Here is a 27734-nt window from a genome sequence, read left to right on the forward strand (position 1 = left end):
TCTACACTAGTCGGTTTCGCTCCCTCTTTTTCTCTTGTTCCCTTGATCCCTTTCCCTCGCTCCCTCTCTCCTTCCCTCTTTCTTTTCCCGTCAGTGTGAGTTTGGTTGTCGGGCTTTTGGGGTTTGGGTTGCTGGAAGCTGTGGCTCATGTCATGGAAGAGAGCAAGAGCCCCCGGCCCGTATAGATACAGACACGGATTGACTGTCCTGCCTGTGGGGGCTACATGAGATGACGCTCAATTTCATCCTCATAAACTCCGGGGATGGGGCTTGGGCTGGGACACACACACCATGTTATTAGCTTGGCTGGCTATAGCAGGCAGATGCCTTTCCCAACATTACCCATTGCGCCATATTATACAGTGATACCCATTATGCCGCTTGTCTTGTAAAGTAAGAAAACTGAAGAGTTAGAGTTTAGCCAAAGAGAAGAGGAAGAGAGGGAATGAGTGCGGTGTCTGTGCGTGTATGTTGACTTTTTGCCATGAATGCATATGCTTCCCTCATCATCATGTCTTTGTTATGTTCTCCTCTGTTCGAAACAGTGTCAACCTGAGTTTCTGCCTCTCGGCCAATGGGAAGTACCTCCCAGACAACCTAGGTGAGCCAACTGTCCACATCTGGCCCAGATGACGTGCAATACCATACTTTCAATTGCACACGGATATCAATTTATATAACAAGTTGTTGCATGTATGTTGAATGACTTTGTTGTTGCTCTGTATTGTATCGTGACAAAGAGATTAAGAGCAGAGTCTGGGTTCCAGAATCCCCATATCTTCCCCGATCCACTTTTAATGAGTTCCAATCAAAGCACAAGGCTCCTCTTACGCAACCTCTGCAATTATTCCACGAATTACCCCTCTATGCATATGGCTACTCTGCTATTTGTAGCATATGGTAAACGAACTACATAGTCTGGATTCTCTATTTGCTTGAGAGTGTGCAAGTGTGTTTTAATGTCTGATTGATGGTGTATAAAACAATGGCACATTCATGGTTGTGTCCTGTGTGTGTGTGTGTGTTCCTGTGTGTGTGTGTGTTCCTTTGTGTGTGTGTGTTCCAGACTTCCAGGTAGAGGTGCAGTTGGACCGTCTGAAGCACAAGCAGAAGGGAGGGGTGAAGAGGGCTCTGTTTGTAGACTCCCAGCAGACAGTGCTCACGAGGAGTGTGAGGGTGCGGAACAGAGAGCGTGTGTGTCATGACACCAAGATCTATCTGAGGGTAAGTCACACACACACACACACACACACACACACACACACACACACACACACACACACACACACACACACACACACACACACACACACACACACACACACACACACACACACACACACACACACACACACCCGCTCGCGCACACTCACACTCTTTCTAATGAACCCTGTTTCTCTCTATTTGACTCCAGGATGATAAGGAGTTCAGAGATAAGCTCTCCCCCATCTACATCTCCCTCAACTTCAGTCTGGATCCTCAGGCAGCTTTCGACTCCCACGGCCTCAGACCCATCCTCAACTACCAGTCCACCGAGCTCATCGAGCAGAAGGTACTTCAATACCCTCCCCCCCTGTCTGACTCTGCCCCCCCCCAGCACTGCACTCCTAACCCTGAAGACTGACTCTACGTTAACAGGCCCTGTATATCTACTGAGGTGGAGCACTGCACACGTTTTAATGAACAAGACGCAGTGAAAGACCTGGCTGGAAATCCATTCACTCACTCAGAGCTGATGGTAATGTTTTCTCCTTGACTAGTCCTCCACCCCCTCAGAACGACTCAGGCTGCTCTCCTTGTTGATTTCCAAACCGCTCTGCTGGGAAGGGGTCCAGAGGGTCTGGAAAGCAGTTTTCAACAAGAGAAATGTGAGGCGTGTGCATGGTACAGTGGAGATGGAGTTGGAGAGTGTTTGACTGCCCCACCAGGAATAGCTGCTTTCAGCCTGGCTGGGCTGTGTAACGGATCACAGGAGTCGTGTTCTGACCGAGAGGTGCACAGTAAGACCCCGACACACAGGGTTAATGGATATTTTTGGGTGGGGCCTCTGGGGCCCTTTGCTCGCAGCACACAGGCCATGTGCCATCTGGTGTAGATTTGCCAGTTTTATCCTGGCAGGGAGCGAGAGACGTGAGCAGGACTCAGCGTGTGGGCTGCCTGCCTTCAGCTGTGGCGTGCTGCACCCTATGTGAGCTCAACAATAACCGCTGGATTGGATTGGAGTGTTTTGGGAAAGGCCCTGGCCGAGTTTGCAGTTCGACCCCCCCATCTTTCTCTCAGTAATTCTCTCTTCTCTCTCGGAGCAGGGCAGTACTGAACCCTGTCATTGGTGTTCACTTGTCGTATCAAAGCTGCTGGGGATTCATCAGATGTGGTGTATTGTACTTACACTCCAACCAAGAGCTAAATACTGAACCCTGATAAAGCTATGTTGTTGTAGTACCGAAACTGAACTTCAAATAACATATTTCATTAATCATTGATACCCAGTGTGAATGTAGGGGATGTCTACTCACTACAGCCTGGATTTAATCAGATACATGATACCTTATCATGGATTCCTCCGTATGGCATCGTTTGTACTGGGCTGGCTGTTGCAGTATAGGCTACATACAGGTAACTACCAAAATAAAGGAAACACCAACATAAAGTGTCTTAATAGGAAGTTGGGTCACCACGAGTTAGAACAGCTTCAATGCACCTTGGCATGGATTCTACATCTATATAGAACTCTATTGGAGGGATGCGACACCATTCTTCCACAAGAAATTACATCATCTGGTGTTTTGTTGATGGTGGAGGAAACGCCATTTCAGGCGCCACTCCAGAATCACCAATATGTGTTAAATTGGGTTGAGATCTAGTGACTGAGACGGCCATGGCATATGGTTTACATCGTTTTATGATCATCAAACCATTCAGTGACCACTCATCCACCCTGTGGATAGGGGTGTTGTCATCCTATGGGGGTATAGTCAAGGTAACCAAAATAATGCCCTGCCCAGCATTTTTACATGTCACCCTAAGCATGATTGGATGTTAATTGCTTAATTAACTCAGGAACCACACCGGCGTGGAAACACCTACTTTCAATATACTTTGTATCTCGCATTTACTCAAGTGTTTCCATTATTTTGGCAGTTACATATACCTGCTGGCTCACCCCAGTTCTCACACCCTCTGGTTGCTGAGTGAGAGTGAGAGATCACTGAAGCCTCTCTGCATAGTTTAATCGTTTCTCTATAATGTGCCCCACATGTTGCCGTGAAGCCAGAGCAATGGGAACATAATAAAAATGGATCCACAAAACGCCACTCTGAGAGTGAAGCTGGAAGCTCCCATGGGTGAATGCCTGATACATTCCACACACAGGGGCCGTGATTTATTTTCGCTGATATTGACACAGTTATTGAGTGAAACTGTATACTACACACGGTACCCTCAATACACTGACTGCACGCTATTCATCTGGCTTCCCTCTGCCAGTTGTTGTTCAACGGCAGCCAGGATAGGAATCTAAATAGCTTTTACCCTGATTGACTGAGTCTGTATATAGGCCAGCACACGCTGAAGGGGCCGAGTGAGTGAGCTGGTGGTTACTATGGTTACCCCGGTGTCTTAAATTAGAAAGCCCGGCTCTGTAATGACAGGGGAGGAAGTGCGCTCTCTTTCTAATCTACTTCTATTTATTATCTTCGTCGTCATCATGATCATCACACTGTGATGGAATCGCACCGGGCAACTATTACCTACGTCAAGCCTGGGCTTTTCCCTGCTACACAAACACGTTCAGTGGTTACTGGGCACCCTTTACTGCTTAGCTCATGTCTTTCTAGTATTTCCACCATAGCCTCTAGCCCTCTAGATTACCCCCCCCCCCATGTCTCTGTACCAGCTTCAGCCCCTCCCTCCCCCTGGTTCATGTATGGTCCTGCATGCGGAGTGCTGGTTGGCGTCGCGTGTGGGTAGCTTGTGTGTCGCTGCAGAGCGCTCGTGGTGTGGGCGTCAGTGTGCGGCGCTGGTGGATGCGTGGACAGAGAGCTGTTGGCCTCCCCAGAGAGGCCCTCCTGGCGTACCGCTTCTCCTTCTTGTCCTCCTGTCTCTGGGCTGCGTTGTGGCGCTGCTCCTGCCTGCTGGTCTCTCCGTCCCCTCTCCTGAAGGGGAAGTCTGACACTCTATGATGGAGGGGGTTTTGTCACCCTACACACAGTCGGATGGCTTCTCCTGCCTTCTTATCGACCCATTTCTCTCTGAAAGGACGTGAAGTCAGACACGGGGCTGAATGAGGGTTGTTTGTGTCATCACACACGGTCATAGTCACTAACCTCCCCCAGAAGATAAGAGCGTTTAACAGGGTTATTATTACAGGTGTTTGGTCTGTAGTGATGACACTTTGCTCAGGGGGCGGTGGGTGGTTGGGGCTCGGACTGGAATGTATTAGTCATTCTGGTCTGCACAACATGTCCTATCCCGCTGCAATTACTCCATTGTATGTTCACCACCAAAGCAAAGTGTCTAATTCTGTATGTTAAGTCTAACTGAAAGACGTGTAGGCCTCATTTGAATGGGAACTGTGGATCCTGTGTAAGCTCTGTCACTCTTTAACTTATTCCTCTCCTCCTCTTTCCTCCTCTAGGCCCAAATTCTGCTGGACTGTGGAGAAGACAACATTTGTGTTCCTGACTTAAAGCTGGCGGTGCACGGGTGAGTTATTCCAAACACCCATGAAAGCCACTAGATCAGGAGAATATATCTACTATGTATGATGAACGGTTGAACTATTCACCCAACTATACAGATGAGTCGGCCTTGTTGTCGTTCTGATCTGATGGATAAATAAAGCTGTGTCGTGCTCCACCCGTTTGTTTAGTTTAGCTTGCAGAGCAGACTAGTCTGTTATTACACCCACAATGCTCCACTCACAGAAGATACTATTCTGCTTTGGAAACAGGAAGAAGCGCTGGTCACTGGTCTAGGTGCAAGGATTGGTTGTCAGGCAGCTCAGGGAAAGAGACATGAGAGATGAAAGGGATTTGATTTGAACGTATGGAGAGGGAGGTGTGTGTGTGTGTGTGTGTGTGTGTGTGTGTGTGTGTGTGTGTGTGTGTGTGTGTGTGTGTGTGTGTGTGTGTGTGTGTGTGTGTGTGTGTGTGTGTGTGTGTGTGTGTGTGTGTGTGTGTGTGTGTGTGTGTGTGTGTGTGTGTGTGTGTGTGTGTGTGTGTGTGTGCCAACCAGTTCTAGCCTCCTTCTATCAGCTTCTGTTGAAGTAGTATTCACAGCATCTCCATACTTCGATTTGAGAAATCTGTGGGCATTTTTCTCCAAAATAACATGCCCCCTTGCTCTCTTTCTGCCCTCTCATGTTCATATTTGTTTGTGCGCTAATTCAATTTCTCTATTGTAAAAGTCTATCAGGTACCCTGAGTGTACAAAACATTATGAACACCTGCTCTTTCCCTGACATAGACTGACCAGGTGAATCCAGGTGAAAGTTATGATCCCTTATTGATGTCACTTATTAAACCCACTTCAATCAGTGTAGATGAACACTGGAGGAGACAGGTTAAAGAAGGATTTTTAAGCCTTGAGATGATTTGAGACATGGAGTGTGTGTGTGTCTGTGTGTGTGTGTGTGTGTGTGTGTGTGTGTGTGTGTGTGTGTGTGTGTGTGTGTGTGTGTGTGTGTGTGTGTGTGTGTGTGTGTGTGTGTGTGCGTGCGTGCGTGCGTGCGTGCGTGCGTGCGTGCGTGTGTGTGTGTGCCATTCAGAGGGTGAACGGGCAAGGCAAAATATTTAAGTGCCTTTGGACGAGGTCTGGTACTCTGCTGCGTTTTTCATGCTCAACAGTTCTCCGTGTGTATCAAGAATGGTCCACCACCCAAAGGACATCTGGACAACTTGACAAAACTGTGTCAAGCATTGGAGTCAACATGCGCCAGCATCCCTGTGGAATGCTTTTGACACCTTGTAGAGTCCATGCCCCGACGAATTGAGGCTGTTCTGAGGGCAAAATGGAAGGGAGGGTGTGCAACTTAATATATAAGAAGGTGTTTGTACATTTGTCTGTAAGGGCATTCAAGCAGGATGAAATTAGGGATTTCAGTTGAGGAAAATCATAATGCATGAACTACTTGCCTCTGGCAGTCAGACTATAGTGATGAGTCATTTAAATGCTTTGTTTAATAGTAGCTTGGGGCAAGGGGTCAATCATGAAATTCCCAGCATTGTATCCATCAAAATATTTCTTCTGTTTTCCTGCCAAAGCACACAACCTGTACCACCAATGCCCCTTAGGAGAGGTTTTAGGTGGGTTCTTCCAATGTATCCCTTTTGTTTTCTTTAAAGAGCGTGATGGCTGTTGGAGTCTGACTAGGCTGGCTGACTGGTTGGCCAATAGAAGATCAGTGTTTGAAATATGGTCCATGTTGCTTTCTCTCTCTGCCTGGTTTTACGAGTCCAGCTCTAATTAGAAGCGTCTGTGTGGCCCTCGTGTGGAATTCCTCTCTCATTGTGTTCAGAAAGAGAGCGAGAGATGGAGGAAGAAATGTGGGGAGGGAGAAAGGGTGGGAGTGGAAGGGGGAGGTGTTTTACATTCCTATTCTGTGCTCTAACGCATGTATGACTTTGTTGCTACATTTAAAAAGTTGTGTGTGAGGGGGATGCAGGGGAAGGGGAGGGTAGGGGAGGTGGAATTTCCTGACATGAATCTAAGTGATGTGTTTTGGGCTGTGTCCCATTTCGAGAGAGATGAAGCACGGATATCAGGCTATAGCAACAGAACATGCCAGTATGTTAGTGATCTGACACTGCTTTATACTGTAGACACTGTGCACACAGCCTTCACAGTTGTCTCTAGTATAATGGCACCCTCTCCCACCTCTCCCGAGTCTTATTTACACACGGAGACCCGACACCTCTTGACCTGACGTCTGACCCGATTAGTAATCAATTTCTGTTTTTTTGGGGCCCTCAGGGACCGGAAGGAAGCGTACCTAGGTGACGACAACTCACTGACCTTGACTTTCAACGCTCGGAACGAGGGTGAAGGAGGGGCCTACGAGGCTGAGCTGTACGTGGTGCTGCCTCCTGAAGCGGACTACAGCGGTATAGCCCGCAATAACGAGGTGAGAGGAACTACTAAACATTCACCTGAACCCAACACTACTATTAGATGTGAAGTAATATAAGAGTCACAGTCTATTGGCTCATAAGACTTGTGATGATAGATCTATAAGGAACAGGACTGTTATGGAAGTTATGAAATCACAAAATGGAACGAAATGTTTGTTTGTTGTGTTCTAACCAATGACAAACACATATGAATGTATATGGTTCTAAACCAGCACTCTTTCTCCTTGCTCTCTGTCTCTCCGTCTCTCTCTGTCTCTCTCTGTCTCTCTCTGTCTCTCTATGTCTGTCTCTGTCTCTCTATGTCTGTCTCTGTCTCTGTCTCTGTCCCTCTCTCTCTCTCTCTCTCTCTCTCTCTCTCTCTCTCTCTCTCTCTCTCTCTCTCTCTCTCTCTCTCTCTCTCTCTCTCTCTCTCTCTCTCTCTCTCTCTCTCTCTCTCCCCCCAGAGCCTGACCCAGCTAACTTGTAGCTACGAGACAGAGAACCAGACCCGCTACCTCAGCTGTGACCTGGGCAACCCTATGAAGTCTGGCACCAGCGTAAGTCAAGGATTCATGTTCTGCTTGCCCTTCTGAAGATTGGTCATGAGAAGGGTCAGGAATATTTCCTGGTTAGGTCACATGGGTGGAAAACAGGAGCAGCTCTGGCTCTTGGCGTGAAAAATAATCTACGTTTGTTTCGGCCATCTTGGTCTCCATCAGAATGAGAATGAGGTCACATGACATAAAAATAAACTTTGGGCCTGGTTCTACTCCAAGACCTTTCTGAAGAGCATTGGTTATGAATGGGGCGAGCAGTTTTTTCTGGTTAGGTCACATGGTCCTGGCCCTACTCGTAAGCAATACTCTTCATTGGTTCTGATGAGTGTTGATGGCTGGTGGAATAGCTCGTCTAGCCCTCTGAGATCTGTTTAGTGGTAGAAAAGTAATTGAGGCTAGCACAAAATCAATGTTTCCTAGTGTGTGAAGGAAGGGATTGTGTGTCGTCCAGGGGTTGAGCGGTAGAGAACTGAACTGGAGAGGAAAGGCTCTCTTCATGTCACAGCAGTGTCCAGAGAGGAAGTTCCTGTCCGAGTAGCAAGAAGCTGGTCTATGTCTCTGCTCCGAGCAGAGGTTCCCTCCTAGTGTGTCTGACTGCAGAGGAAGACTGTAAAGTGGACATTGGTGGAGAGGTTAAGAAGTTTTTCTGATAGAATGGTTGTATTCAAAGTGTAAACAAAAATGTAAAAACTTTAGCGTTAGTTATAATTCATAATGGCATAGAATGTTTATGAGCAGTGTTGTTATTGTTTTTACAGTGCACATCTGCAGTTCCATACACACTCACACTACACAGTTAAACAGCAAAAGCTCTAAACTCGCTGGAAAACAAAAGGGACATGAAATCCCAGTTGAAATAAAGGGCAGCAAAACAGAACACTGTAAGCAGGAAGTCCCAGACTGTCTGGACCTGCAGGCCCAGGTGTATTACAGCTGTGTATTTGCCAGCCAGGCAGACAGGGAGTACCGACTGGCTTACCGATTGACCCCTGAAGACAACAGAACAGTTGGGAGGAGAGCGAAAGAGAGGAGAGGACTGTTGTCCTTTCGGGGACTCTGGCCCCCGCTATGCTGTTATGATTGTATAACAGAGAGTCTACTCACCGTCGCTGTACTGTGTGTCAAAATAGTATCAGAAATAGTGCACACGTTTCCTAATGCCCTTACAAGGTTATCTTTTAGATATGTTGGTTGCATTGTCCCTGATCACATTGCTTCTCCTCGTCTGCAGCTGTGGGCAGGTCTGCGCTTCACTGTGCCGCGACTGAAGGACACGCGCAAGACGGTTCAGTTTGAGCTGCAGATCCGCAGGTATGACTCCGTTCCATCGCCTCATACGTTTGAGCCGGGTCTATAACTGGACACGTGTTATGTGTGACTGACAAAATTAATTCAAGGCTAAACTCGTAGGACACAGAGCATCCAACATACCGCAGTACTCCAATATCACCATATAGCTGCAGAGGTGTGTTGTCACTGATTCATCACCCTCTCTTCCTCTCTCGCTTTCCCTCCACAGTAAAAATGAGAATAATTCCCACAGCGAGGTGGTTCCCTACAGGTTGGAGGTGGTTGTCCAGGCCAATGTTATTTTACAAGGGTGAGTCCAGAGGAAGTCAGAGAGAAGTCCAGGGGTGGGAGGAATCTCTGTGTTAGATTTCCCCCATCAGAGCAGAAACCCTTTGCAACTCCATAAAAGTTGTTTTATTTTTCTCCCCACACACAGTCTCATGCTTTCCTTTCCCTCTCTTTTGAAGAGTCTCCCGGCCAGACAAGGTCTTCTTCCCTCCCCCCAACTGGAAGGTGTCCAAGAGCCCCCAAGTGGAGCAGGACATCGGGCCTGCAGTCCAACACGTCTATGAGGTAAGGAGGGTTGGGGTTGGGGTTAGGATTAGGATTAGGATTAAGGTTAGGTTGGGAAGATCCAATGGGACATTCAGTGCATGGACAAAGGTGAATGCAGCCAAACCGTGAGTGGACATGTTTCTATGAAAGGAGCCAGAGGCCCTCCAGGAGGATAGCTGCTAGCTGGCTGGGCAGAGAGTTCTATACAGCAGACTCATCAGGATGTAGTATGGCAGAGAGTTCTATACAGCAGACTCATCAGGATGTAGTATGGCAGAGAGTTCTATACAGCAGACTCATCAGGTTGTAGTATGGCAGATAGTTCTATACAGCAGACTCATCAGGATGTAGTATGGCAGATAGTTCTATACAGCAGACTCATCAGGATGTAGTATGGCAGAGAGTTCTATACAGCAGACTCATCAGGATGTAGTATGGCAGAGAGTTCTATACAGCAGACTCATCAGGATGTAGTATGGCAGATAGTTCTATACAGCAGACTCATCAGGATGTAGTATGGCAGAGAGTTCTATACAGCAGACTCATCAGGATGTAGTATGGCAGAGAGTTCTATACAGCAGACTCATCAGGATGTAGTATGGCAGAGAGTTCTATACAGCAGACTCATCAGGATGTAGTATGGCAGAGAGTTCTATACAGCAGACTCATCAGGATGTAGTATGGCAGAGAGTTCTATACAGCAGACTCTGGCCTTAAGCAGGTCTGTAGCAGCAGGCAGTACTTCACAGACACTAACCTTTTTCTGTAGAAGCAGACCAGACCAGACACTAACCTTTTTCTGTAGAAGCAGACCAGACCAGACACTAACCTTTTTCTGTAGAAGCAGACCAGACCAGACACTAACCTTTGTGTAGAAGCAGACCAGACCAGACACTAACCTTTGTGTAGAAGCAGACCAGACCAGACACTAACCTTTGTGTAGAAGCAGACCAGACCAGACACTAACCTTTGTGTAGAAGCAGACCAGACCAGACACTAACCTTTGTGTAGAAGCAGACCAGACCAGACACTAACCTTTGTGTAGAAGCAGACCAGACCAGACACTAACCTTTGTGTAGAAGCAGACCAGACCAGACACTAACCTTTGTGTAGAAGCAGACCAGACCAGACACTAACCTTTGTGTAGAAGCAGACCAGACCAGACACTAACCTTTGTGTAGAAGCAGACCAGACCAGACACTAACCTTTGTGTAGAAGCAGACCAGACCAGACACTAACCTTTGTGTAGAAGCAGACCAGACCAGACACTAACCTTTGTGTAGAAGCAGACCAGACCAGACACTAACCTTTGTGTAGAAGCAGACCAGACCAGACACTAACCTTTGTGTAGAAGCAGACCAGACCAGACACTAACCTTTGTGTAGAAGCAGACCAGACCAGACACTAACCTTTGTGTAGAAGCAGACCAGACCAGACACTAACCTTTGTGTAGAAGCAGACCAGACCAGACACTAACCTTTGTGTAGAAGAAGACCAGACCAGACACTAACGTTTGTGTAGAAGCAGACCAGACCAGACACTAACCTTTGTGTAGAAGCAGACCAGACCAGACACTAACCTTTGTGTAGAAGCAGACCAGACCAGACACTAACCTTTGTGTAGAAGCAGACCAGACCAGACACTAACCTTTGTGTAGAAGCAGACCAGACCAGACACTAACCTTTGTGTAGAAGCAGACCAGACCAGACACTAACCTTTGTGTAGAAGCAGACCAGACCAGACACTAACCTTTGTGTAGAAGAAGACCAGACCAGACACTAACCTTTGTGTAGAAGAAGACCAGACCAGACACTAACCTTTGTGTAGAAGCAGACCAGACCAGACACTAACCTTTGTGTAGAAGAAGACCAGACCAGACACTAACCTTTGTGTAGATGAAGACCAGACCAGACACTAACCTTTGTGTAGAAGAAGACCAGACCAGACACTAACCTTTGTGTAAAAGCAGACCAGAAACTACTTCCTGGGGCTGCAGACAAGTCAAAGGAGAAAGAAGAAAGAGAAGAGACACATTCCAGGAAGCACAGGGATTTGTTTTGAGCTTCACATCATTACAGGTCTAACTCAATTTGTAAGGGCAACCTAGTCTCCCGTGATAGACATCACACCGGACCACCTTTCACAGTTCACAGAAAAACAGTGCTCAAGTTTAGATGACATCACACCAACATGCCATTTCCTAGAAGTCTGGGTCAGTCTGGGTCGGGTTAATATTTAGCAAAGACTAGCTGGGGGGGGGGGGGGGGGGGGTTTATATGCTTGTAATATTATTTTAACTAATTGCTCTCCTTTTCCGTCTTTCCTTCCGTCTCTCTCCATTTCTCTCTCGTTCTTTCCCCTGTCTGCCAGCTGGTGAACAAAGGCCCCAGTGGTATTAGCCACACAGTGCTTCAGCTCAGTTGTCCTCTCAGTGTTCAGGGCCAGGGTCTCCTCTACCCTCTGGAGATCTCTACTGAGGGACCCCTTAACTGCACCACCAACCACTCCATCAACTACATGCAGCTCAAGGTGAGCAATCAATCATTGGAATGTATTTTGATGTATGACGGAGGAAAGTTATTTTCATGTTTTAATGTTTATGTTAACACTTGTTTGCAAAAAGTTGTTTACACATTTGCAAGAGTACGGCAAGTCTTGAACTCATTGTCTCGCTCGGTGTCTCGCTCGGTCAACATAGACACACGCACACACACACACACACACACACACACACACACACACACACACACACACACACACACACACGCACACGCACACGCACACGCACACGCACACGCACACGCACACGCACACACACACACACACACACACACACACACACACACACACACACACACACACACACACACACACACACACACACACTTCTCAGGGTCACATGAGGCTGACAGACATCTGTGTGAGGCTAGAACACTTCAGAGAGACGGGCACTGTGAAGATGTCCCACAGGTTCTAATTCAGTGTGTGATTAACAGTCTCTACACCCACCTCCACCCTCCCTGCCCAGCCAGCCCTAACCAGCCCCACCCAGGACACCATCCCCACTAACACTTTGATCTCTCAGCACTTCCCTCAGCACAGCACAGCTTGACGAACCTCTTCTGTACTGATACACTCCCTCAACTTCTAACATTAGGTCCCCTTCTGCAGGGCTTAAGCCTCAGGTTTTACATGGGAACCGATGACTCTTGGGTAGTCGCTTGTTTCCGCTTCAAACTTCTAAATGGCCAGATGCTGAGGCCGGAGAGGTTTCCCATTTAGCTGTGATCTGATTTTCTTTGCGCACTACAGTGTGTTTCTATGAGAAACCATGTGAATGAGACCTCACATTCACTAGATTAATAACAAGGATAATGATGGGTCACTAACTTCACTCCCATGTGTGAGCTTTCTGTCTGTAATGTATTGACCTAATGGGTGGTCTGCTCGTCTCATGGGTGAGGTCTCTGTCCTAATGGGTGGTGTATGTTCTTTCCCTCGGTCTCCTCAGCTCCAGCAGTCGTCCACAGAGCAGCCTCCCCTACTTGTGCCCGGCCAGGATCACCACATCGAGAGGAGAGACGTCCACAGAGACCAGTTGGCTGAGCACACTAACCTGGTGAGGCCCATAGCAAGGACAGATGGCGAGAGTTATTGGAACAGTGTGCTATTAATGCAACTGGCTTTTTGTGTGATGAGTAGAGCTTGTTGTTGCCTCTGGTGGTATTTCATGTCGTCAAATAGTTCAAATAGTTCAAAACAGGACAAGTGGATGGAAGTGACTAGAGACTTTCCTTTGGAATAGAGCTGAGCTGGAGGGTTGAACCTCTGCCTCTCTGCTCCTCTGAGTTGCCTGAAGCCATGGCATGTATTGATCTGGGACAGTGGCTCTGGCCCTGCTCTTGGAAAGCCTCCTGGGATTGACTAATGAGGTTATAAGGTAATTGAGAGGAAGGGGTCAGAGGGCGTGGGGTGGTGGTGGTCCCGCTGTGGTGATTAACATTAAAGGGCTGCAGGGAGACTGGGAGGGTGGAGCTGGGGCAGTAGGGACATGGAAATAGGGGGATCTGTGGGACCAGGGGTATGATGCGCTGGTTAGTTCACAGACTGCCCTCTAATTTTCCACTCCGTGGTGTTGTTAGTGTGAGTACCACTGCCCCTGGCACACACTGGCCCTATTGATCCAACCAGCACCAGGAACAGGTAGCTCTCCCTCTGTTCTCCCCCTATTTGGTCTGTCACTACCCAGAGTGGTGAAAGAGGTCTTTGTCCCCCCCGCCTGTCGCTCTTAACCGCCCCTCGTTTATCAAGCCTGCTCGATGACACGTTTCTATAAAGGCCACCATTCTTTGTTTCACTCTTAGCACTTCAGTTTCTATGCTGAGTTGGAACTAAGAACAGACGTCTCTGTTAAAAAAAATAAGTTTCAAGAGAAAGTGTGTTAGTGGTCAGAGCTGTACATAATGCCGTTGTATAGGCCCTTGATTGAATCTGGTTGTAGTAGGGGACTGGTAAATGAGAGAGACCCCTGGCTATGTCTGGCCTTGTCCTAGAAAACCTGTAAATGAAGTAGCACTGTGAGCTTTGTCTCTAAATGGCTTTTAGAACAATCTAGGAAAATGTAGATTGAATTATTGTTAACATTCATGTCACACAGTAGCTGCCATTGTACACTTCAACACACACACACTGCAGGTCTATTATATAGCCAGTCACTGCTGTTCTACTCATTGTGGGAACAGAAGCTTCCCTCCCAGCTACTGCCCCTGACCTCGGCCACCCCACTAGGGAGGATCTGGCGCTCTACCATATCCAAATGGACCATTTCCCCAGGCCTACCAGAATCCCTTAGCCTCCCCCAGCCTCAGTTAGCCTCCAGTTTTAATCAAGTGTAATATTTTGGAAACAATTGTCTGTCTGTCTGTCTGTCTGCCCGTCTTCCTGTCTGCCTGTCTGTAACTGTAATGCCGTTAATTAAGCCTGTCTTACCTGTAAGGCCCTGAGGGAGGTTACAGGCAGTAGGGTAGGTACTGGGTTGTGTACTACACCCTCTCCTCCTGCGTTCGTTTGCCCTCCTTGGCTCTTGGCTTAATAGGCAAACTAATTCGCTCCCGCAGGAAGCCCACCAAAACCGCCCAATCCGGCCGGGGTGGTCTGTCTAACACGCCAGCATTAAAAGTCAGTTTGTGGAGGTTTACAATGCAAAGCGCCCAGCTACCATTATGAGGATTTAATTAAGATTGTGTATTCTAACAGTCTTGTGAAAAGGGAGCTGGTGGTTGGGCAATAATGTTGAGTGTCGACTGCATGCTGGATTTTTACAGTCTCATGACATTCACTCAATCTTTCTAATTGGAAGCAGCCCTGCATTGGATCATAACATTGACCTCTTTGTTCTATTTATTTGGCCTGCAGAGTTAACATTGCCCTTACTGCTCTTCCCACCCACCCCCCCCCTGTCTACTGACCTTCACGTCAGGTTTTAATTCACGCACTTACAGTAATTACTGTTAAGTTAAGCCTGACCGAATGTCAAATTAAGTTTGTTTTGTAGCTGTTTAGTTTTCCTTGCTGAGGACAGCAGTTATTGCATGGCATATCTCAAATGATGGCATATTTTATGTAATTTGTTAAGCCTTAACCCACTCTCTCTTCTACTCCCTCCTTCTCTCTCTCTCTCTCTTCCTCCCTCCCTCTCTCCCTCTAGTCCTGCTCTAATGTAGAATGCTGGACGCTGCAGTGTGACGTTGGTCTTCTGGAGAAGGGGACCAGCGCCATCCTCAAAGTGCGCTCACGCATCTGGGCTGAGACCTTCATCGAGGTAGGGACTGGAGATGAAACCAACCATTCTGCATACAATTGCTCCCCTACATACCTTTTTAAAATTGCGATTGAAGAGTGGATCTTGGTCAGGTTCAGATGCAGAGATTAAAACCAACCCGACAGAACTACTGGCCTCCTCTCAAACCCACTGCACATGTAGATGCATGTTTCTGCCAGATGACATTGGCACTGATTGCATGAGACGGACTGTCTCCGTTCACGTTGTCGTCTGTGTATTTTCTCATGTCAAGGTTTGGCTGAGTATAAGCAGAATGATTCCCTTAAGCATCTTACAAAGAAAACATCAACACTCAAAACCTCAAATTCAAGACTGTGAAAGAGGAATGTCCAGTCAGACTCACACATGTGATTGTATTGACTAGATGTCAGTATTAATGCTAGCTCAGAGCTAAACTCTGCCAGTATGTACTGTCTCAAATAGTTGGCCCAAATGAAGGGAAAGTTGTAGCTAACAGAGTGTATAATTCAAATCTAATTTCAATAGTCGTATGTGTGTGTGTGTGTGTCTGTAGTGTTATAGTGTTCTAGTTAGAGCTGGATGGTATATGTCCACAGAAGCAGTTGTGAGAGACCTTACACACAAAGCCTATGTGTGAGTGCATTGAAAATTCATTAGCTGGTGGTCGTGGCTTCTCATAGGATTGGAATGTCAGAGGGGTTTTGTGAGAGACAGCCGGTCTGGAAATAGAGTTGCATCTCTGGGCAGCACACGACCGCCACCTACTGCATACAAGAGAAAGTGCACCCATTACCAGTCCACACTAGCCTCGCTAACACATATACAAGCTGCAATTTCCTAGTACTCCTACACTAATTATTTGCAGAATCACAATGAATATCCAATCTGATCCAGTTCCTGTTGTTTGGCTTCTATCCTCAGAGAGCATACAAAGGGTATGTGCTTGAGTGCCTGGCAAGATTCAGTGTGATCAAGATGCCCTATGCCATCTTACCCAAGGAACTACCAAGTGGATCTAAAAAGGTAGGTCTATGTGCAATACACCCATGTTACCAAACCTCTCTATGTTACTGTTTTGTTAGTCATGCATTACCATACAGTATGTCAAAGTTTTGTAGATCACTCCGCTGTTGGGAAACTTTAGGAAGCCTGGAATCGAGGCTATTATAGTATAAGTGGTGGTCATGACTAATTCTCTGCCCCCTCCTCAGGTGGTGACCCCGGTGGTGTGGAACAAGCCGGACAGCCAGTACTCTGTGCCAATGTGGATCATCATCTTGGCCATACTAGCTGGACTTCTTCTGCTGGCACTGGTGATTTACGTCCTGTACAAAGTGAGTGGTCAGGATGGTGCTGATGTTAACATCAGGCAGAGGGGGCGGTTTCCATCTCTTCAGAACGTCCCGGATTTGCCTTTTTAACTAAGACTTATTAGTCTCAGGCCAAACTCCATCTTGCTCTTAGCTCAGCCTTCTCCAGGCCTAAATGTAAGGCTGTCTGGAGAGACGAGAACCTAATTGACATATGAAGATTTGAGACGATGTTATAAATATTATATTCAGTTCAAACTTTTTCTCTTTTTTTCTTTCTCCCTCCCAGCTTGGCTTCTTCAAGAGGTCGCTACCCTACGGCACGGCTATGGAGAAGGCCCAACTCAAGCCCCATGCTACGTCTGAGGCCTAAACACCACAGAAGGATTAAAACAAGCTACTTTGTTGTCAAAGAACCAAAGAAACCTACATACCCACATGATTGCAACAGAGAAACGTGGTTCATTTAAATGTCCAGAGAGGATCAGACTGCAGTTGAAGAGTGAGGAAGAGGAGGAGAAAAGACCACTGGAACTCCACTGTACTGCACTAGAGGAAGACAACCCTAAGAACTCCAAACCAAATGAATGTTTTTAATTTAATATGTGTTGTTTTGTTTGTCGTCGTCGGGGTTGGGGTCGATCACCAAGATGAGCTTCAGTGTCACAGTCAGACAAACAGGCCTGAGACTTACTGATCCTATTTGAGTTGAAGTCCAAGACTAGTGACTACAGAAGATGGAGAATGGGAGCCCTTGATAAGCCCAGGATGGAGGAAGACGCTTGGTTTCTCCCTCCACATCTTTTAAAATAGCTTTTAATTATCTTGGATCCTTGTGAAAGATAATAATGTTTAAGTCTTTTTAATTGCCTTCATTTTGGTGCTAAAAAGTACAAATGTGCTCAGTGCTTCAAACGGGATGGCCACATCTTTCTTCTGGTGTCGAGGGGAGTGAATACCTCTCTCTTCCTTTTCGTAGCATTAAAGAATCACAGCTGATACTTCCCCCACCAAAGACCTGGAAACTGCATGATCAGGGTTTCTACCCAGAGACAGATGATTGTGTCTGTATCATATTGCCAAACTCTCTACACTTTGACTTTTTTACCTATGAACATTTCTACCAAAGATTTTTTACAGTCTCGTCTGTTAATGTTTTATGTAAGATGTAAGTGCAGCCCAGGTGCTCCAGTAATGTTTGTCAGGCTCCTCTGTTTTATCTAAACCTACCGACATGGCTTCTGCCCGCTTCTGAGTGGTGGACATGCAGTGCTTGGTTCAGTTGTTTTGCTCACAAAGGAAATCTACTGATGACTAACAAGATGGCAAAAACAGACAGGATACTGACCGACTGATCTTCCCACGAGTTTGACATGAACTCTTACCGATCACCTCGTGTTGATCCATGTTCGTTGTGACAAAATGAAAGCATTGCCTCAAAGTCGTCTGGGACTTGACTGGATCCACCACCATGGGCCTGTGAGATAGATCTCGCTAACAGCTTGAAACAGTGTGGTGCTTTGCCAGAACTCTGGCTGGTGATTTGTAAGCAAGGTTTCCAGACTTTGCCTGTGCTGCAAGAGGCAGTATGGAAATTGGGTTGAAGCAAAGGCCATCCAGGTATATCCTCAGCCTTGGTGTGTAATGATGTCTTGAAAGTCAATATATACCTATCGTGTGTGTTGCCAACAGAGATCAGGGAAGTTGCAGTACATTCTGAGTGGGTTGCTAGCAGGTCAGGGCTCATTCCATGTGAGTGTCAGGGAAACAGCCAAATGTCCAGTCCCTACACATTTGGCCTCGATCTTAGTGTGCTGCGAGCATCTTCACTTTGGTTGATTTATTTTATTTTATTTGATGCCCTTATGGATAAAGAGAACTGACTATGAGTACCAAATGCACTCCCAACACAATGCTGCAGCTTCACCCAGGGACTGAAAATATGTGGGGTTCATTTATTTGTCATGTTTTTATGTAAATAAATAGTCTGTGCATGAGAGAGGTGTGTGTGTGTGTGTGTGTGTGTGTGTGTGTGTGTGTGTGTGTGTGTGTGTGTGTGTGTGTGTGTGTGTGTGTGTGTGTGTGTGTGTGTGTGTGTGTGTGTGTGTGTGTGTGTGTGTGTGTGTGTGTGTGTGTGTGTGTGTGTGTGTGTGTGTGTGTGTCTGTGTCTGTGTCTGTGTCTGTGTGTCTGTGTGTGTGTTGGACTGCGTGTGACTTCATGTGTGCATGCTCCTATCTGTATGTTTTTAGTGTCAATCAGAGAGATCTTTCCCATTGCCAAGTCCGCTCCTTCCTCCCTTGCATCACTAGAGAAGGGTAGACTTGTCCAGCAGTAATGCTGATCATCGCGCCACTACAATTTGTGCTCAGGATAGGATGAGACTGCTGTTCAGGACAGCTAGGACCAGAGTAGCTATTAATTTAATGCAATAGAGAGCATGTACATACATGTCTGTACTGTAAAATCAGTTTGTGCCTCTTGTAAAGGAATAGCAACTGGGCATTGGGAACCAAAATCATCTTGTTTGTACGTGCAATATTATTTACTCTGGTTAATATCGTTTTCCTTTTTTGTTGTTGCAGTTTTTGTTATTTTCTTTGGTTTTGTTCCGGAGGAGTTGCGCTAAACCCGTTGTATCTACCATCTGGTGATGAGTGTGAGATATCAACCATACATAAACTCTCCTCGTGGTCGGAGCGTTATGGTCACATTTTTTCTCTCTAGGTCTTTCCCATTTTTGACCACTTACATTTTGCTCCACCATTATAACTAGCCAATCTTTAGTATCGATATTTTAGATATCAGTGGTAAAAAAAAAAAATATATATATATATATATATATATATATAACGACCTCCATCAAACCTCTGAGTTGAACTTGAGTTGGCATATGTTACTTGTGTGATAATGTATGTGCAGTTCAATTGTATCAGCTATCTAAACACAGCCATAGTGTTACACATCTGTTTTGATCTGCTATGCTCCCTGGATGATATTGGGGATTTCATTCTGCGATTAGGCTTTTCATGAGAGAGCTTTATCCAGACTCGTGGTGCAAAGACTGCTAATAATGCCTCTCAGTGGATTCATTTTACACATATAAAATTGTTTTGAACAGTATTTGTATGACGTTAGTGTCCAGACTGAACATTTCAACCTAGGGTTATTTATATGTTGAGGATGTTTTAAACATAATCCTCTGTGGTTAAAGCAGGAGACTACACTGGGTTTATCCGAGCCCCTTTTCAATCATTTTTCTCCTTTTTACCAAAAGTTGTAAATATATTTCTGACAAGGAGAATGTTTTTAGATCCAATAAAAAATAATTGCTTGTTGTGAAATTGACTCTCCTCATATTGGGGGGGTGTTAGTCTTTCAGTGATCATTTGTATCTTATTTTATGGTTTGCATTTCCAATAAAAAAAAATACATTTTTTTTTACAAACTCATGCTTTGATTGAATACACATAATTTGGAAAATAATTTATTTAGAAAAAAAATAAACGTACATGGTATGAAATGTTTTACACGTTTGTGTATGCGTTCTGGCAACATAGCTGATTGCTAAACTATTTATTGTACAGTTGTATTACAAAGTGGAAAAAGGTCCAAACAAACACTCCATAACTGCATGCTATAGCATATATCTGCTCTGCTGTATGTGCTTATGTAGACAGACGGGTTACACCTCGATCACGCCAACATTGTCAGGCTATTCGGTACACCGAAAGTACATTTATTTCAAATGGAACGCTGCGTTTGCCTTGCAGCATTGCGTTGCAGTTGCAGTTGCAGTGCGTTCTGTGTGGTACATACGTTGGATTTATCGAACGTAGCGCCAAACTATGCGTACACGGCTTGACAGAAATGGTAGCAGAAGATGAATGTTGAACTTTGTTGCACACATCCAGATTATGCTGCTGCGTCCTATTTTGTGCAAAACACTATCGGTGTGATCAAGGCGTTAGCTAACAACGTCATGAAAACGACGCACTCGCATCAATGGGGCAGAAGTCTGTGTTGTGATTCAGGATGGCCAGATAGCTAGCAACAATGACAAGAAGCTGCCAGTGGGGAATCGTAGGTGGCTCGTTTCAACTAGTTTTTATCTTGTTCTTGATACCACGTCTTGTTTTGAGGTGTTTTGACTGATGTCACATCTATGCTAATATAGCAACAAACAAAAAAATCGCTAGCTAGCTAACCAACAACTGTAACGATGTATTTGAGAGAAGTGCTCATTGTGCAAATGCATTTGTTTTCAAAAAACATTGGAGACTAAATATAGTTTACATGTTGTCAACAATCTCAGCCAACACCGTCTCGTTTGCCCCAACCCGTATATGGCACTTGTGAAACCATTAAGATTATCATACAAATAGTCTGCTATACATATGATCGTATAAATAATGACTAATGCCAAAAATATGCACTTCTTCTTCCGGAGTGTAGTGGTATCAGAAACAGGAGTCACAGGACCAGCAGCATCTCTGGTAAGGCACTAGGGGTCACTAGATACTGCCAGTTGGATCCCTCCTCAGGTCCTAGTCACTTGATTAGCAGTCCAAACAGCTGCTTCTCTTGACTGCGCTCTGTGTGATACTGAACAGCCCAGAAACATCCACAGTCCTCCATTCTTGACACCGGACATGCACACAAGTCTATAGAAGAGCTTGCATGTGGATTAGTATGACCATGGAGGTGTGTGTATTCCCCATGCCAACCTCTTATTCACAGGCTGTCTTATAGACAGTCTTTATACACAGAGATATGTAGATACAGTACTTATACACTGGTCTGGTTCAGCACTCAGCGCTCCATTCCCCTGGACAGTTGTGTCAGTTTGCGCTGGTTGTCGATCACTTCAAAGTTCTGAACATAGTGGCGGATGTTGCTGGGACTCCGGAGAGGGAGGGACTGCTCGGAATCTGGACAAGCGACAAAGAGGGAGATTGTTTCTTAACACCTAAACACAGAAGAGCTACATTTACTTAATCTCATCTGAAGCTCTGAGTGGAAAATGAGTTAAGCAATGAGGCATAGCTATGTGGCATAGCTTACACGTGGACACCCGAATGGAAGGCGCCTCCAGAAACATTCTGTCTGCGAGCCCCTTCTGAGGCGAGGAAGGCACTGCGGGACAAAGAGCCGTTGAGTGTGAACACCATGCCCCAACATTGTCCTTATTCCATTCTTTCCTACAACCTTTTCATTTTGTCGTCTTACCGTAAGGCGTGCTTCGGCACCCTCGAACGATCTTCACTGTCTTGGCAATCATGCGCTGAAACAGTGAAAAGACAAGGCGGCTTATTTAGCCAATAGTTTACAAGACAAAAAAAGAGAAGACATAACTTGGGTAAGGGCCGATGTAAGAATTTGATATTTAGGCTCGACAAACTCACCATTTTCTCAAAATTGACCAGTTTTTCAGTGTAGTTCTTATTTCCCTCGTGGATGAATGTCATGTCTAGAGGAACCGATGGTGAAACAGAACAACATACTGGCTCAGTGTAGGGCCATGTAGACTTTACTCAGGTATTGAATGCTACATCTACCACAAGAGGTTTCTAACAACGTATTACTACTACCTTTTAGTAGCAGGGGCATGAAGGGGATGTAGGGAGGACTGAGCTTTGCCACAGCCAGTCTGTAGGCTCTGTGATTACGTGATGGATCCTGACACATGAAGAGAAATACACACACTTCTCCATTAGCTCTAGTTATAAAGGAAATATAGGCCATAAACAACGCACATATTACAAAGGAAGGAAAACATGATTCATACACACAGTGGAAATGAGGGGGAGGGATTGACAAGTGGCCTGTGATGTCACCTGTTGTTATCTATGACATTTAATAGAACACTTTGTTATGAAGCTTGTACACATTAACTCACTCACCATTAACCTCTCGTAGGCACAATAGACCCTTTTCGTCTTACTCGGCACTCTCTTTCAACAACAACAACAACAACAACAACTGTTACTCCTCTGATATCCATTTCACATATGTTATAAATAAAATACATTGTTATTATAAGTGATCCTAAAAATGTAGGTCATTGTCCCCAGCAGGCCTCACCTCCCAGGTCTTGTAAAGTCTCTGTACAGCACTGTTGCTTAGACCAAACATCACAGCAAAGAATGAATTGAGGTTTTTCTGCTCCTTCAACCTGAAACAGGAAACACAGCCAGTAACAGCTGTGGGAAGACTAAACATATGCATTACCAAAATGGTTATTAGAGCAACAGTGTCTACAGACATTACCAATATTTTATCTGGATATGAAAACATGATTTCTGCTGGTATGTTGAATATTTTTTGTATATAGAGTGTTAATTGTACAAAATCACCAATATAGTATACTGATCTGTAGGGATATGTACCGCAAAGATAACATAGTCATTAATCTGCAAGTCACAAGGTAAACTGTGTCTTAATTTAAGTGAGACTCACATGGCGGCCATCTTGATGAACTTCTTCAGCAGCATGGCTCTCTTCATCAGGTCAGCACACAGACACACCTCCGTCACCACCCAGTACTGCACCTCGTTGAAGCGATGCACAAAACGCTCCAGGTTAGCTGTGGTTGCGCCTTGGAATTTATGTCGCCCAAATATATAGTACAATAGTTCCACCTGGTGGGAGAGACACATTCATTTACCCTCCGTATGTACAGTGGCACATTAAACACAGATCCAAAGTATTTGTATGTACCCAAATACAGGTATATCAAGCAACCATCCAATGGACTAAACCTTCAATTTGGCATAACATTTGAACTTGACTTGAACTTGATTTCCTTGTCAAAGAAGTATTTTGACCTCAGTGGGACAACCTGATTAAATAAACTTGCATAAAAAGAGGTGTGTGTGTCAGATGAACACGTGGCTAATACAGGGTAGTAGTGTGTCAGGTGAGGAGTCGACCTGATGACTGATATGATGCTGCAGTAACAGTTACCAGAGAGAGGATGCCTCAGACACATGCCCGAGTGACAGATAGCGAATCCTTTAGGCCTGTTTATACCTGATGCTAAAATGTGTCCTGTGCCCACTTTTTCAGACAAGTGTAGACGATTCAAATACATTTTGTTCACCGATTGTGATCAGATCTTACAAGTGTAAACAGACAAGATCAAGACAAGATCAGGACGAATGATGCACGTTAGAGTATAATCAGGGCTATTGTTGTTCTGAGACAGACTGAGACAGCTCACATCTGAGTCACCAGGCCTTGTCAAACCAGCTCCCCACCACGGTGCATACCCACATGTGAGATAGATGTCATACCCTTAATAGACCTGTACATCCGAATCATTTAGCAGATGCTGTTATCCAGAGCGACTGACAGTAGTAGTGACTGCATACATTTTCAAACTTTTCTACCTCATTCTTATTAACTAAGCCCTTTTTTCAGGGAAATGGGGCATACTGGTGATACTCGGTATTTAAAGCTGGGTAGCAAATGATCCCACTCAAGCGCCTATTGCAAGCATACGTCACAGTTTCTCCTCTTTGAACTCTTATCCTGCTGGTGCCAAATCCATAACTTCCACTCCATAACACTGGCAAAGCTCTGGCATGGGCTCACCTCATTTCCTTCCTTACCTCATGCATGGCGGTAAACAGTTCCCAGTCGTAGTCGGTGAGCTGGCTGGCGATGTCCTTGGAACACATCTGCTCCAAAGTGTCAATGGTGCTCTGATCAGGGCCCTGCTGCTCCTTCAGGGGCATCTGTCAAGATGCCAGAGAACAAACACCATAAATAATGCCATGAAATCACACAAATATCTATGAACGGTCTGGGATGTTTTTCTCTGATTCACCATGCGATGTAGTCCTTAAGTTATAGATAAGTTATATATGGTCATCTCAGCACCCATGAGAAACTATAGAGTAGGCGTAGATTGTAGGTGAGGTTAGGACTCACCAGTTGTTCCACCTGGGTGGCAGTGCAGAGGAACAGTCTCTCATTCAGCCCCAGGGAGGTGTAGACTGCTGTGGCGTCCAGCTTCAGCTGAGCCCTGTCTATGATACGGCAAAGACAAGCCCTTTAACACACAATACCTCAGAGACACACATCCCGACTTTAACATCAACACTCACTGACAGTTACACACTCTCTCAATGAAACTTACCATCATCTCAAATGACATGTCACAAGACATTAACATGCACCTATACCAAATTGTAAAGTTATGAATATAGCTGCTCTTGCCTGAAGGAGGGAGTATTGTACCAAGTGTACAAACTGAAAGGGAAAAAAAATGAATGTCCTGTACAGCTGTATCTTAGAAAAGGGCTTCATATTGCTTCCAGATGACATGGAAAAAGAAAGAATAGCCACGCACCTCCCATGGAGTTCATTTTGACCAGGACGTGGTCTCCTCCTGGATTTACCAGCGATGACATCATTTCCTGAACAGAGGTGTTCACCGGCAGCATCAGAGTGATTGACGTATGGTCTGGCCGGAAGATCTCATACAATACTAGGAGAGAAAACACAGAGACACGGGAAAGGAAGTTAAGAATTAAAGGCCCAGTGCAGTCAAAAAATGGGATTGTCCTGTGTTTTATATATATTTCCACACTATGAGGTTGGAATAATACTGTAAATTGTGAAAATGATGATAATGCACTTTTAGTGTAAGCTATTTTAAAAGACCACCTGAAATTTCAGCCTGTTTTGGTGGGATGGAGTTTTAGCCTGCCTGGTGAAATCCTCAGGTTGTAAATGAGTTAATAGACCAATAAGAAAGAGAGTTCCAAACCTCTCTACCAATAACAGCTCGTTTTCAGTTTTCCTCTCCCCACACCCAGAAATTGTTCTTTGTTATTTTTGACAATTCTAATAATTTAAAACAATCACAATAAGGTACTTCATTTTTACTCAGAAATTATTTGACATTGAGATTTTTAAAAAACAAACAGCTGCATTGGATATTTTAAACAAAGTATAGCAACAACCATTTTGTCACGACTTCCGCCGAAGTTGGTTCCTCTCCTTGTTCGGGCGGCGGTCGGTGTCGCCGGGTCTTCTAGCCATCATTGATCCATTTTTCATTTTATCAATTTGTTTTGTCTTGTCTTCCCACACACCTGGTTTCAATTCCACCATTTCATGTTGTGTATGTAACCCTCTGTACCCCCCCATGTCCTTGTCCGGAATTGTTTATTGTAAGTGCTTGTGCACGTATTTCTGGTGTGCGACGGGTTTTGTTCCCATTATATTGATTGTTCTGTTTACTGTGATTTTTATTATTAAACTGCACCGTTGTAACACAGTTTTTGCTCTCCTGCGCCTGACTCCTCTGCCGCCAGTACGCACCCCATACAGAAATATGTGCACAAGCACTTACAATAAACATTCCGGACAAGGACATGGGGGGAACAGAGGGTTAAATACACAACATGTAATGATGGTATTGAAACCAGGTGTGTGGGAAGACAAGACAAAACAAATGGAAAATGAATCAATGATGGCTAGAAGACCGGCGACGCCGACCGCCGAACGCCGCCCGAACAAGGAGAGGAACCAACTTCGGCGGAAGTTGTGACACATTTACATTAATCCATCTGTAAGTGCATTTCATGGTTACAATGGGCTGCCAATGGTTACCCAATAGTTAATAAACAGACAAAAGGTGTCATTATAGAAAAGGCATTGCCATGCTATTCATGACATAGTTATTACCATGCTATGGTAGTAGTAGTGTCTCACTGACCTTTGTCCTTTGATCTGATTGGCAGACACTTCCCCACTGGCTCCTCACAACTGGAAAACCAGTCAAACTGATGGTTAAGCTAATGGAAACAAACAATAGACAGAGTAAGTCAGCCACAAGTGTGAATTTTAATTTCTCTATGTTTTTTATGCTTTTAATCTTTAATCTTTTAGCTCCAGCAGCTCTGAAGTCTAACACGCTGTGTTATAAAGGTTGGAGTTGTATTGTCTCTTGTGCTATCTCCCAGTCTGTCTAAGTAAAGAGAACATGGCATGTGGTAATAAACAGAGATGCAGATGTATTTGTGTGCGCAAGAATGACCTTTATAAGCCTTTATTAATGTGGTTCAACTTACCCTTGTCAGTGACCCGAGTTCATTCTCAAGCCTGGAAAGATATTGAAAAATACAAACACGATAGTAACCTAATTCAAATCTCAAATCTAGATTCCAGAAACACTTATTGGCTTGGTTACGATACTACATAATGTTATCAATATGACTGTAAAGGAAAGAACATGACTTTTGCTTTTGTTTCACATTCCTGTGAGGACAAGGCTAATATCCATACCATACTATATTGAACTTTGACCTTCATTATTCACCCTATGGGCCCAAAAGTTGTACATTTCAGATACACTCTGGCGAAAGGGGTGGCAGGTAGCCTAGTGGTTAGAGCGTTGGACTTGTAACTGAAATATTGAATCCCCAAATCTGTCATTCTGCCCCTGAACAAGCCAGTTAACTAGGCCGCCATTGAAAATAATAAATATTTTGTTCTTAACTGACTTGCCTAGTTAAATAAAGGTAAAATAAATAAAAATGTGTTACTACTCACATTCTGGTTCTCCTCCTGTCTCTGAGCTGCTCCCGCAGCATACTGGACAGACGGGAGTCACCTGCCACCTCCTCCCCCAGCGTCTGTCATGCATAGAAACACTCAATGTATCAACACTGAATGTATATTATTATGGTCACAACACACAGGCTATGATTCAATACAATATACTGCACAATTTACTGTATAACAGATTTTTCAGAGCGTTATATTTGGATAACATTGATATAAGGCTCTGCTATTTTTATTTATTATTTTTACCCCCCTTTTTCGTGGTATCCAATCATTAGTAGTTACTGTCTTGTCTCACTCCTGTACGGGCTCGGGAGAGACGAGGGTCGAGAGCTATCTGTCCTCCGAAACACAACCCAACCAAGCCGCACTGCTTCTTAACACAGCGAGTGTAGCCGATGTGAAATTGCTAGCTAGTTAGCGGTGGTGCGCGCTAGTGGTGACGTCACTTGCTCTGAGACCTTGAAGTAGTGGTTCCCCTTGCTCTGCAAGGGCCGCGGCTTTTGTGGAGCGATGGGTAATGATGCTTCGAGG

At 45.1% G+C, this 27734-nt stretch overlaps 2 protein-coding genes across 7 annotated transcripts in view; one reads left to right on the plus strand and one right to left on the minus strand.

Annotated features, from left to right (window-relative positions):
• The window catches only part of LOC124045981 (integrin alpha-5-like), a 53710-nt gene extending 33646 nt beyond the window's left edge, over nucleotides 1-20064 (plus strand). The window contains exons 16-30 of the mRNA XM_046365854.1: nucleotides 546-601; nucleotides 1067-1224; nucleotides 1415-1552; nucleotides 4637-4704; nucleotides 6973-7123; nucleotides 7574-7666; nucleotides 8898-8977; nucleotides 9186-9266; nucleotides 9424-9529; nucleotides 11882-12040; nucleotides 13023-13130; nucleotides 15219-15332; nucleotides 16236-16337; nucleotides 16526-16648; nucleotides 16914-20064. Of these exons, the coding sequence (XP_046221810.1) occupies nucleotides 546-601; nucleotides 1067-1224; nucleotides 1415-1552; nucleotides 4637-4704; nucleotides 6973-7123; nucleotides 7574-7666; nucleotides 8898-8977; nucleotides 9186-9266; nucleotides 9424-9529; nucleotides 11882-12040; nucleotides 13023-13130; nucleotides 15219-15332; nucleotides 16236-16337; nucleotides 16526-16648; nucleotides 16914-16997 (1621 nt within the window). The 3' untranslated portion in view covers nucleotides 16998-20064. The remainder of the gene's footprint in view (nucleotides 1-545; nucleotides 602-1066; nucleotides 1225-1414; nucleotides 1553-4636; nucleotides 4705-6972; nucleotides 7124-7573; nucleotides 7667-8897; nucleotides 8978-9185; nucleotides 9267-9423; nucleotides 9530-11881; nucleotides 12041-13022; nucleotides 13131-15218; nucleotides 15333-16235; nucleotides 16338-16525; nucleotides 16649-16913) is intronic.
• Nucleotides 20065-20093: 29 nt separating this feature from the next.
• rapgef3 (Rap guanine nucleotide exchange factor (GEF) 3) overlaps nucleotides 20094-27734 on the minus strand; it is a 48425-nt gene continuing 40784 nt past the window's right edge. For 5 of the 6 annotated variants that reach the window (XM_046365855.1, XM_046365857.1, XM_046365858.1 and 2 more), the window contains 14 exons: nucleotides 27189-27271; nucleotides 26708-26738; nucleotides 26353-26431; nucleotides 24979-25116; nucleotides 24558-24655; nucleotides 24236-24361; nucleotides 23082-23263; nucleotides 22707-22797; nucleotides 22526-22576; nucleotides 22214-22301; nucleotides 22028-22092; nucleotides 21852-21906; nucleotides 21687-21758; nucleotides 20094-21553 (listed from right to left, as the gene is read on the minus strand). In XM_046365855.1, coding sequence (XP_046221811.1) covers nucleotides 21435-21553; nucleotides 21687-21758; nucleotides 21852-21906; nucleotides 22028-22092; nucleotides 22214-22301; nucleotides 22526-22576; nucleotides 22707-22797; nucleotides 23082-23263; nucleotides 24236-24361; nucleotides 24558-24655; nucleotides 24979-25116; nucleotides 26353-26431; nucleotides 26708-26738; nucleotides 27189-27271 — 1278 coding nt within the window. In that variant the 3' untranslated portion in view covers nucleotides 20094-21434. The remainder of the gene's footprint in view (nucleotides 21554-21686; nucleotides 21759-21851; nucleotides 21907-22027; nucleotides 22093-22213; nucleotides 22302-22525; nucleotides 22577-22706; nucleotides 22798-23081; nucleotides 23264-24235; nucleotides 24362-24557; nucleotides 24656-24978; nucleotides 25117-26352; nucleotides 26432-26707; nucleotides 26739-27188; nucleotides 27272-27734) is intronic. The other variant, XM_046365859.1, reaches the window with a different exon arrangement.

Source organism: Oncorhynchus gorbuscha, linkage group LG10 (assembly GCF_021184085.1).
Source record: "Oncorhynchus gorbuscha isolate QuinsamMale2020 ecotype Even-year linkage group LG10, OgorEven_v1.0, whole genome shotgun sequence".
Classification (NCBI taxonomy): domain Eukaryota; kingdom Metazoa; phylum Chordata; class Actinopteri; order Salmoniformes; family Salmonidae; genus Oncorhynchus; species Oncorhynchus gorbuscha.